We start from the raw sequence: 12,451 nt of genomic DNA on the forward strand, positions 1-12,451 counted from the left end.
CCTTACAATAGTGTGTTAGCTTCTGCTTTATAACAAAGTAACATATTCTTATTATGCCCCTCGTAGGAAGTTTGGTGTTCTTCTGGGTTGGTGGAAGGTTATCATATTAAGACCCTGGACACTGGCTTCCTAAGAGAAGTTTATGTATAGTACACATGGTTAGAGAGGAGGTAACACATCCAGAGAAGTTGACTGACACTGCTAGTAAAGCCATAGGAACCCTCATGGTTTTGTTTTTTAAAACCAGTGAAAGAATTTATCCCATTGATGTTTTCTGCTGTGTTCTTTCTCCCTATGTTTCTTCCCTTGTGGAAAATGAAAACACGGCCTCCTGGAATTGGAACTCTAGAACCTGGACATGCACACCTACTGAAGGTTATCTGGTTTCCCATTGAACCAGATAACCTTTCCCTCCTGTACTTTGCCCTGAGTAGAAAGTAACAGTGGTTTTATTTTAATTTGGAGGGAAAAATCATGAAAAACAGAGAAGTGAGCATGATATAATTAAGCTTACATCCAGCAAAGAGACTCTATCTCTGAGCCTCCAAATGGTATAGGAGGCCAATAGAGTCCAGTACGATCAGACTGGCCACCTAATCTGTGTGAAGCCTTGATTTCTAGATTGCAGAAATTAAGGCGATACTTGCCATCCATCTGCTTCCTAAAAATGCTGTGAGTTATAATGAGCTAATACTTTTAAAACACCTCAAGTTCCTTAGGAAGAAAAAGTAAATTCATTCTTGTTCTAGGTCATTGGTTCTCAATTTCAGTAAAGTTGCCATTTTTGGCTGTCACAGTTGTAGGGGGATGGATGTTCCTGGCATCTGTTAGATGGAGACCAGGGATGTGTTTGACCGTCCTACAATACGTAAGATATTCCTCCACAACAAAGAATTATCTGGCCCAAAATGTGAATAGTGCCAAGGTCAAGAAACCCTGCTCTAGATTGAGATATTATCATTAGTATTCTATTTTTTGGATGTTGAAGTTAACTGAGTTTGGGTTTTGTTTTTTTTTTTCCCCCTGAACAAATGTAATTCTCTTGGAGACTCTTTAGAGTAGAAACAGAGTGTTCAGGAAATTGTCTTTTAGGAAAATGGCTGTTAACACGTCTCCACATCGTGTTTGCATGAGCAAATGCATCAGAATCTGTAGGTGATCTATCACTTCTCTGTCTAGTTGAGTGCAAGTTTAGCTTTGTACATGCCCCAGCTGTCTGGTTTACGGCTTAAACGAGCTGCTTGCCTCCCTTCCCAAGCCGAATTCAGAACCTTTTAACCTTCAAGCACGTCTTAAAATGTGCTTCTAGTCATTGCCATCACTTTATAGCCACCTGCAGGTAAGGTTCCAGACTGACCTTCTCAGCAAGCCAGGTAATTCTGTTTTAGTTCTTTGAGAATTCCACAGCACCTCCGAGTGAGCCCACATGCTATTTGTCTATGAATCACATCCTTCCCAGGAGTTTATCCAATCCAGGATAAGTTCTTTCCAACTTCCAGTGCCAGATGAAGAATGAGTCTTCCCCTCATTACTTAGATGTTTGTGTGGACTTGTGTCTGCCTTATTGCAATATTCATGACACCTGGTCTCTTTCCTCAGTGAAATCACTGCCTCTAGTTACTTATCAGAGAAGCAGAAGCCATGGCTGTGTTGTACGTGGGTGTACAGAGACAATGAAATGCTGAAACAGCATGGCCAAAAGCACAGGGACTCCTTCTGCAATTACTGCTCTGATTCAAATGCATTTGTACATGAAGTACATTGATATGTGCATATTTATCTCTATGTACATTAGGCAGGCAGACATATTTACAATTTATCTATGCACATATATTTTTTAAATCATCTGTGTCAATTGCAGTGTATATCTTGTAAATGACACATTCCGTGCCTTCATGATTCCATGGGTGCCATGTTCCTTGGCATCAGTGTAGCCCTTTGGAAGTTTCTCCCATTTCTCAGTCTGTGTGCTAATTTCCAATAAACCATCAACCAAGCATGTAGAGTGTATGTTTATTACATGGTATTTGGTTGGGAGAGAAATAAGATACCTGGGCTTCAAACTGAATACTCTCGGGGGAAAAAAAAATTCTGATATCCTATAAACAATTATAATTTGGGTTCTTAGAGCTGCCGGTTTTTGGTTCTGATAACATCTACCTGTGAGCATGTGTTGTAATACTTATTATAAAATGGCTTTTAATATTTAGGTTATATTGCTGTGGTTGAAAGAAAGATTTGAGAGGGATGTAACTGGGACGCAGATGCCTGGGTCTTATATATCTTAACATACGAATGTGATCTGTGCTACGCACTGCTTCACCCACATGTTGGGGGGGGACTGTTTGAAAGATTTGCACCACATTAATGGAAGGAAGGCCCAGGCCAAAGCCTCTGCCCACTGATTGGGTGTAAGCCACACCTGGTCAAATCTTGTACCTATTTTGCCTAAGATCAACTTTTCTAATTCCTTTCAGATAAGCTAAACCGAGAAATGTGTGCCAGATGACATACATAGGACATGTTTCAGAGTTATCAGGATGTCACAGTTCTTTGGATGGTGCTTGAGTTGTCCCCCACCCTCCAAAGAAAGCAATCCCTTTTTCCCATGAGAAGGGAGTTAAGAGTAGAGGATCCGTCTGTGTAGCAAAATACTCAGCTGGTTCCTTGCATAAGGATGAACACCCCAAAGAACAAAGCAGAATGGAGATGTTCCTTAACTTAAGGTTGTCCCCAAGTAAATTGTCCTCAAGTAAATCATTTGGTTCCTCTAAATGGCTCTTGCCTTTGAAGGATGAGGATACCATGAATAGTTGAGGAGAGTGGCAGAGTTTAGAAGTCATTGCTAGTTAAGTGGTCCTGCCATGGAACAAAAAAACCTTCTGTTCAGCTTAGCTGCAGCTCTTCATGTGAGGCGAGACAGCTCTCTAGGACGGCACAAATCCCTATTTTGGGATAAAAGAGAGTCAGAGCTGGGGCATGAATCATTGTTGGGCGATTCCACACGGATGATGGCTGTCTCAGAATTCAAAGGCAGGAGTGCAATTTGAGCAATATAGGGATGGAAACAGTAGAGTGGAACTGACCTGGGTCCCTGAGGTCTCTCCTTTTCCAGGCTAACGTCATGTTTTAACCAAACCTTGCACGTTGAGCTTTCTTTCCTAATGCGCTGAGCTGCACGATGGCTTCAGAATAATATTAAGCTTTCCCACGGCCTTGTGTTTAGGTTGAGGGGGGACTAGGTTTACCACAGTGGAACCGGTGGAACCCAGGTGGTGCCTACAGGCTAAGTCTGGGAGAAAGCTTCAACTCTAGGAGGAGGAAGCAGATAGTTAACTGCTCTTCTGGAGACTCACTTTATTATTATTATTATTATTACTATCATTTCATATTTCATGCATGCTTGAGAATTCCTGGTCCATTTTCTGTCTCATCTTCCTCCAAAACGGCAGGTGGCAGAGAAGAGCATATTATTCTCACTTGTTTTTGCAGTCCTCATGGTTCTCTTGGACTGTTTGCCACCTGGCAGGGAACATCACCTTCTTTCTAGAAATCAGGTGACTCATATCACAGGGCCAGCCCTACTGTGCAGCGTTGCCTTCATGCCCTCCCCTCCCAGGTGCTGCTCCCCATGTGAGAGTAGACGGGTGTAGCATTAGTTTATTTAGAATCCAGCAGATAGCTCACGTGCTCCATCGTGGTGGCAGAAGTACCATTGACCAGCCTGTAGTCTCCAGCCCGCAGTCCCCCAGCCAATCCTAGAATTTTAGAGGCATGAAAGAGAGACCTTGGGTCTGGAGTCTGTCTCCAATTCAAACAGAGCAAGTTGAGAAGAATACATGTTTCCTTTCTCAGCTTGAAGCTGCTAAGGGGAAGCAGTCCTATGGGCAACTTGCAGTGAGATGTGGGCTTCGCATAACATGAATGATATGCACCCTTTATTGCTTGCTCTGTTCTTCATGCTACTAACCAGACTCTGTTGATGTTGTTTTGATTTCAGTTTTTATTTGGGGGGGGTTGCTTTGCATGTCATTCTTCCTCTTGGCTGTTAGTTGCGGGGGTTAAGCCTTTTCCTTTCTGTGATTCAGGTGCCTCACTCTTTCCTTTCCAGGTTCTTCCAGTTCTTTTAACATGTCAAACTCTGGAGATTTGTTCATGAGCGTGCAGTCACTCAATGGGGATTCTTACCAAGGGGCCCAGGTTGGAGCCAACGTGCAATCACAGGTAGGGACCCAGCCAATGTGCCGCCAGGTGAATGCTTTAGCGCCCAAGAGCCCTCAGTCGGATTGGCAACTCCTGCTTCTGTCCAGAGAGAGAGACGGACAGACAGACAGACATGTAGAAACAAAACCTTACCAACAACCAAACCGAATCAAAGACAACCATTGTCGTGGGGAATCTCGTCCACACTTTGTGAATGCGTTTGGCTCTGGCTTGTCAGTCACACTAGGAAGGCAGGAGAGCGGCAAGCACAGGGTGAGGTGACTAAGGCCCGTCGGGCAAGTGGACCCAGTGTATTCTTTGCTCATGAAAGGGAAAGGGAGGAGGAGTTGAGTCCATCAGTTCACTTTTCAGGTCCCTCTCTTGTTTGTTGCTTTTCCACACTCAACATTTGCCCGATATAGAGGTCATGAATGAGTAGGCACATACCTTAGTATCTCACGTTTTCATTTCAACCTTGAAAAACACCCAGCCAGCTTGACTAAACTCATCTTCTTAGTCATCCTTGAGGTCAAGGGACTTGGGTTTCTGGTGATGAGTCTAAGTCCATGCTGGGGCACACAAATCAAGCGTGTGGTGTAAACCCTCAGCGCTCCCTAGTCAGCAGCTCGCCTTCACGACGGCTCAGAAGCCATCCTCCTGTGTCAGCACACAGCCTGATGTGACAGGGTGAAGTCCTGTGCTCTGGGTCAGAATCGCTAGGGAAGTTCTGAGCCAAGCCCATCCAGGCTCCCACCCTGCAAGAGGAGCAGGAAGCATTACATGCCTGGAAGAGACCAACTGGCCGGTGATTCAGCCCCCTGCACAGGAAACATAAACAAGTTTGAGGAGATATGGTCAGACTTTGGTCGAATGACTAAACAGCTGGCCATCATTTAAGTCCTCAGAAAGACAACATTAGTCGCACACTGCTCTCTCTGTGAGGGGGCTGGCCAAGCCCCTCTACACAGAACCTTGACTTTTGTAGGATCCCCAGCAAAGAAGTTAGATAGGATGATCTGGTGGGCAGGGAAAAAATCCCTTCACTCTCCCCACTCTCAGCCCCTCTATCACCCAGTCCCTGCCTTCTCATGCAGCATTGTTGAATTAGTTTCAGTGTTGGGAATCCCAGCTTTCTTTGACCATTTTTCTGTCTTGCTTACTGAAATCAGAAAGGATAGTGGATTCGGCATAGAGAGGAGGCCCAGCCTCCTCCTAATGGTTCCTTTCCCAGGAAGAATGTCTCCAGTGATCGCATTAATTTGGCGAGCCCAAGTGGTAGCCTGTGTGCTGATGATGTGCCTCCCTTTCCCTACATCTCCCTGACTAATTTCCTCTCTGTTGTTGTTCATCTGTTTAGGTGGATACCCTTCGCCATGTTATCAGCCAGACAGGAGGATACAGTGACGGACTCGCAGCCAGTCAGATGTACAGTCCGCAGGGCATCAGTGTAAGAAAACAAGGCTCCCCCCCTCCCCACCCTTTGTTTTTATTCTATCACTGTCAATTAGTTCAAAGCCATAGGGCTCAGAATGCCACTTAGTAGGACTTCTTAGCTTTACGGTCACCTAGTTTCTTGTTTCTGTATCGGTCATGCCATCGGCAGCATTCTACCCTCAAAAAAAGTGGCGATTGGGCAGGCTTCATGCAGGCAGCTGGCGTCTAGGGCTGTCACACGCAATCAGTGTTTGCATGGCACCTGCGGCCACATGCGTTCAGCTGAGAGGGGCTGCTAAACAGGTGACACCTAGTACAACAGTGGTAGGAAATGTCCCCACAAGCGGGGGCCTGGGAACCTGGGGAGAAAAACCAGTAGCCGAAATCCATTGCATCCAGGTCTGTCGTCGTAAAAAAAAAAACACCTTTCTCCCATCTAAGGACGATTAAAAAAAATTAACAAAGAGGCTGGGTATGCTGAAGGGATGGGGAGGGGTGCAGACCATCTTCTACTTGTTCTTGGGTGCGCTGGCGGCTCCTGACTAGCATGAAAATTCATAGCGACAAGCTATGTCGCACAGAGTGAAATCGATCAGACAGACACAAGGAGAATCGAGTGTAGATTTGGGACAGCAATCCAACTTGATTTCTCAGATCAATCGTCCGCTATCTCAGCAGCGATGACAGCAAGCTGGGACAAGAGGGCAGCCTGGAAAAGGAGGCTGTTCTTTAGATCAGAGGTGATTTCCTGGGCTTTTAGAGGTCATAAGATGCTCCAGTAGAACTATTGGCTCAGAATTGTCTAAGAAAACTATGATTGGATGATGGTAAGGATTTTTTGTTGTTGTTTCTGTTGTTAGGATTAAAATAAATTGGGGATGGAGGGAAGGAAAGGTAGGCATAGTGTGTTGATGTAATTCTAGCCTATACTAATTGAGGTATGGAATCTGCAATGAAAAAGGTGATAGCTTTTTAACTCTGCATTGGTGAAATCATATATGACAATGGCCAGCCTGGAAGGAAGCAAGAGGATACCAGCTGTTTCATCAGATGAGGAACGGTTGAACAAATTAGGAATTCTTAGCCCATTAAAGAGAAGGTTTGGGTGGTAAGTAATAGTTTAAGACACGCTGTCATCAATGAGAGAGATTGGATTCATCGTGAATGATCTAAGGGGAGGTAGGATAGATCACTGAGTAGAAGATTCAGGGAAACAGATTTCACTTCGACATCTCAAGGGCCTTTGTAAGATACAGTCAGAGTTGTCCAAAGAAGGAATCTTTTGCCTCTGGAAGCCAAAAATTCCCCATCATTGGCACGTTCAGACATTGTTTGGCTAACTACTTGGTCAGGATGTTGTAGAAGGGACTTAAGTACCAGGTGATGACTGTCTTGGTGACTTTTAAGGCCCCTCCCAATTAGGAATTCTTTATTTTCTACCTTCCTTAGGCAGAATCTCCTCTGAGCTTATATAGTATTTATCAAGTTCCTCTCTGGGAGGGAAGGAGGGAGGTTAGAGCTGACCCTGTTAAACATACTCTGGGCACCTGTGTCCCTTTTTTAGAAAGGGTTTCCAGAGCAGAGGGATTTTTCCCTTCTTGCGCTTATACTAACTATTATTCCTGTATTCATGGCTGACTTGTCAGACGCCTGCTTAGAAAAAATCCAAGATACCATGGTGGAGAATTATGTTCTCAAAAATGGATTCCAAATGAATTAAGTTATTCTGTGTTTGTATGGGGAGGTTCAAGCACATAGGCATTTATCCATTGCCTGCATCTTTTTGAGCTAGAAGATCGGTCTTTCCAGAAGAAGTTTTGCTCTGTATGTGTAAGTGGAAGAGAGGAACATGAGGAAAGTATAAGAGTGTGGGGAGGAGACTATGGACACACTCAGAAAGAGAACTGCAGAAAGTCTACATGACTGGGCAGGAAGTGGGGCTGACAGTTCTGCTATTTGGCATCTTTCTTTCCTAATTGGGTAGCACAGAAGAGAGCGGCACTCAGACTCTGGGGGGTCAACGTTGGCCCCTCTGACGTCATCTGGTGGGCTGGGAATCATTTCTGAAATAGTGTAACCAAACATGTGCAGATCATTATGTCTGATTACATAAGCCCACTGCAAAAACTGGGCTGGAAAATGCCACTTGAAAGAGTCTCTCATTTTGCATTAATTTTTTTTCCCTGTGAACTGTTTATTTTATTTCTGGGTCTTTAAGACACAGGGTAAATGAATCAAAGGCTGATCATGATACGGTCTGTTCCTTTGGTATCAATTTTAAGTTGTGCCACCTTGCAGGAGACTAAGCTTGTGAGATGTATTTTTAGAGAGTGGTATTAGATGCCGAGGCATGTGTATGTGCAGAGAGGGGCACTGGCTGTTAGGAGAAATGAGAGAGAGAGAGAAAAGGAGGTAGACAAGAAGAGACAAGGACAGGAATGAAAGATTCGAGCCAATGAATAGAAATAAACAATTCCAAAACCCATGGCGGCAATGGAATTCCCAGCTGGGCTCTGGATTGTGTTTCATTCAGTGGAGGACATTTTCTGGGCAGCCTTTATCTACTCCCCTGCCTGGGTTTTCACAGCACTCACATCTTATCCAACCAGTGTCTATTTTAAATCTTGTAGAGTTCAGACGGCTTGCCTTTAACTAAGGCCATTTAGTGATCGTGTTGCAAGGTGTGGTGGTAAGAGCCCTGCGGTGGGAGTTGGGAGACTCTGGTCCTTGTAACTCTCATGTGCCCATGGGCAGGCGTCAAACCTTGTCTTTTATAAAATGGGGCCAGTAATTCTCACCCTTAGTACCTTCATGACTGTTTTAGGGAAAATGAGAAAATAGGTAGGAATGGGCTTGGTAAAGCACAAGTTTTTCCACATGAATGCAGCATGAAAAGTTATAAGTGATAACTTTCTAATTTGACCTTTTTCCTCCTCTTGTGTGAGCAGTTTTCCCAGTAGGTAGTTCCTAGTGAGGATAGGTTAGGACACAGTTGTCACTTTTTTCTCTTCTGATGGAAAGGTACACTTTCGACAAGGATACAGAGTTATGCAAGGCCTAAAGACCCCCTTCCTTAGCCAGAGTGAGCGTTAAAGGCCCTGGGTCTTTAAGACGCAGTGTAAATGAATCAAAGGCTGATCATGATACGGTCTGTTCCTTTGGTATCAATTTTAAGTTGTGTTAAATTATACCTTTTTTGAGTGCTTTGTATTCTCAAATGACAACGGGCAATGCTTACTGGGTTTAGAGTGGCTCTCAGTGATGGAGGGAGATTACTTCACTTCTCCATCAGTTAGACAGACTGAAAGATCACTTAGCTATCACATCCACTCTTTCGTTTCCCTTCCCACTGCCACCATCCTCGTTCTAGAAATAGTTCATTAGCTAGGCTATTGTGATTATTTCCTAATTACCGTTACTGCCTTTAGTGTCTCCTTTCTCCTGCACACATCCCCAGAATTTTGTCATTCCTTGCTCAGAAATCAAGAGCACTTCTCTATTGCCCAGCTAAGCAAGTTTAATCCCTGTGTCAGACATTTTCAGAGTCTTCCGCGCTCCGGCCCCATCTACCTATCCATCCCCCTCACTCCCCAAATCACACTGACTCTCCCACACCCAGCTCCTCCTTGCTGTTTGTCTTCTTCTCCTTAGCCCTCCTTCCCCTCTTCTCTCCACTTTATCACACACACACTCCCTTGCCTTATAGATATATGCACAGACACACTCAATCAGTCTTTGTCTTTCATTCCCAAATACGCATGTGGTCCCAAAATGCATATATTAGTTGCTCAAAACATGTTTGTTGAATGAATAAATCAGAAGACAAGCTACCACTGAATTAAAAAATGCCACATTTTATGTAACAGCTATAAAATACCTAGTAATGATTTTTCTCTTAAATGCCTTACTAACCCACAAATAGACTATCTTTTTTAATTCAAAAAGCTTCTTAAGTCTTTCTTTTTGGAAAAAGTTTCTAAACTTTTTGACCAAGGCAGATTCTCTGAGAATTAAGAGTCAGATCCGCATTAAATAGATGAAGTTATAGAGTGATGATATTATCAAGAGAATTATCCCTTTGAATTCTTTAACGCCTTCTTTCCTAAAAGAATCCCCTTATCAAAACCTGCTTGTGGGGTAGCCATCTACATAGCAAGAGAACATCGTTTCTTTTATTTTTTTTTTAATTTTATTGAAGTATAGTTGATTTACAATGTTGTGTTAATTTCTTCTGTACAGCAAAGTGACTCAGTTATGCATATATTCTTTTTCATATTCTTTTCCATTATGGTTTATCACAGGATATTGAATATAGTTGTGCTAGACAGTAGGACCTTGTTGTTTATCCATCCTGTATATAATAGTTTGCATCTGCTAACCCCATACTCCCAATCCTTCCCTCCCCCATCCCCACTCCCCTTTGGCAGCCACAAGCCTGGAGAACACCGTTTCTTATGGGGTTCTCACTGCTTTCTCTACCAGACGTGGAACTAGAACCTGCACAAACAAACAGGTGGATAGTGGCAGCAACCTGAAGTCAGGAAACTTGGATCCTTCTTGTGGCTTTTCTTCTGGCGAGTCTCTTCATCTCTGTATCATTGCTTCATCTGTCAAATTTATCCCACCAACAAGCTCTAAGGTCCTTTCAGCTTAGTAGTTCTGGAGCCCTACAAGTATGGTTTTTGATTCCTACTGTTCACTCAAGGGACACCAGGCTCAACTGTAGGCTCCTCTCTCCAGAAAACTCTTTCATTTGAGTTAGTCTCCGCCATCTTTTCTAGCCTACCCTATCGCTTCCCCTTTCAGTTGGATCTTGAGGGAAGGAGGAAGAGCTTGCATTACATGAACTTCTCCCTTTGAATTCACGGAGATTTGTGGTAGCAGAAAGCATTAGTCTTTAGGGTGAAATTATTTTTGATTATTTTAAAATGTGAGCAGGGACTTCCCTGGTGGTCCAGTGGTTAAGACTCGGTGCTCCCAATGCAGGGGGCTTGGGTTCGATCCCCGGTCCGGGATCTAGATCCCACGTGCCACAACTAAGACCCAGCGCAGCCAAATAAATAAATAAATATTACAAAACAATAATAATAAATTTTTAAAAAATAAAATAAAATGTGAGTTAAGGGAGTGAGTTCACTCCAGCCACATCTTAAATGTTGACAGAGACCCCTATAAGATTTTCATTATTCAAGAGATTAAGTGAAAATAGAAATAAAGTGTTAGTGTTCTCTCTATAAAGGCAAAGTGCCATTAACGTCAGTTTATGACAGAAAAATCTCATTGATTTTGCTTTGTGATAATTATAGTAGTGGAAAAATAGAGATGAAGCTTTGATCTTTGTAAACCATAACATACGTGTTTTCATTTCTGTTTTTGCTTTCTCCCATGTTAGGCAAAGGGACAAAAGGACATTTACGAAGAAAATAAATAAAATATAGAATCATTGGGACAAAAATAGAGAACTATTTAAGTGAACACGTTTCAGGCATTTAGACATCACAGGGGTTACTTGGTAATACTTGGCCACCTGCCATCATTTTCATTTTTTCTTAACTACTTCTGAGAGACCTCCTTCCACTTAAAGTATATATTAATAAGATGTTGCCACATGTGGACTTGTAAGACTGGGGAGTGAGGGTGATAATTAAAATCATATGCAGATCTTTAAAAACTCACTTTAATTATATGAAGTTTTAATTGTTCTACCAAGCTGAATGTGAATTTTGAAGATATTAAAACATATTCAAATGTGCTCCCAGTTAGTTGCCTTTGGGTACCTTCTGGTGCTGCAGCCAGGGACCAGTGAACAGCCCCAGTCTGGGGGGTAAAGGGAGTGAGGATAGGCTTGAACATGGTGAACCAGTCTCTGCAGGGTTGAAGGCAGCAGTACAGAGTAGATGGACTCCCACCTTCCAGAAGCTTATAAGCCTGGCTCTCCCTGATGACAGAGCCAAAGGGAAATAGAGTAAGTCCCTTTAGCTTCTTACATGATGAGGCCTTTCAGCCTTAATACCGTATCAACTGAGCATTCGAGACTAGAGCAACATTTTATTTGAGCCCACAGTAGTTGGAGAAGCAAAAAAAAAAAGAAAAAAATCCCAATATTGTAATTTCATATGCAATCCACTGTTTTTCACCAGCTGCCAGGTGAAAGTCCTTAAAGGTACAGAAGATGAATGAAGCCAGATCATTCAATGGCATATTCAAATATTCATGCATTCATGTATTCATTAATTCATTCATCCATTCCTTCAATAAATATGTCATCAACAGCATTTTTGACCTCGGGGAATGAGGCTACATCATAATATATCCAGGTCAAGTTGGAGAAACCCTGATGCCAATCAAGATGTATTTTAACTTTCAGTCTCATTCAACACTTTATCTGAGATTAGGTTTCCTGTTCTTGGAATACTAGGACAAGGGAACCAATCAACTCTGTAGTTTAGGAGGGAATTTGAAATTAAGCTATACAGCAGAAGAGAGGAATTCAAGACCAACCAGCAATAGTTTGAGAAACCTACTCCCCGCCGCACAAAAAAGCCATACCATGGACTTACAATAAAATAAGTATCCTTCTGTGGAGATTGTTTATCTCTTTGTAGAAGTAGAAGTAGTCACAAAGAATTTTCTTGATCTCAAACCTAGTGATACAATCACTCCAAACATGATCACATTTATAATGTGTGTACACATCTTTCACTTCTGCCACTTTCTGCCTGTGTAACTGTAGACAAGTCACTTTCTCTCGAGAAGACTCAGTCTCCTGTACTCTAAAAAGGACAGTTGAGCTGGATGATGTCAAAGGCCTCTT

General features: G+C 42.9%; 1 protein-coding gene across 5 annotated transcripts in view; it reads left to right on the forward strand.

The window, feature by feature from the left end:
• Window positions 1–12,451, forward strand: part of PBX1 (PBX homeobox 1) — a 318,659-nt gene that overhangs the window by 248,028 nt on the left and 58,180 nt on the right. For 3 of the 5 annotated variants that reach the window (XM_059935284.1, XM_059935281.1, XM_059935309.1), the window contains 2 exons: window positions 4,112–4,224; window positions 5,561–5,650. In XM_059935284.1, coding sequence (XP_059791267.1) covers window positions 4,112–4,224; window positions 5,561–5,650 — 203 coding nt within the window. The remainder of the gene's footprint in view (window positions 1–4,111; window positions 4,225–5,560; window positions 5,651–12,451) is intronic. The other 2 variants (XM_059935289.1, XM_059935299.1) reach the window with 1 other exon arrangement.

Source organism: Balaenoptera ricei, chromosome 1 (genome assembly GCF_028023285.1).
Source record: "Balaenoptera ricei isolate mBalRic1 chromosome 1, mBalRic1.hap2, whole genome shotgun sequence".
Lineage (NCBI taxonomy): Eukaryota > Metazoa > Chordata > Mammalia > Artiodactyla > Balaenopteridae > Balaenoptera > Balaenoptera ricei.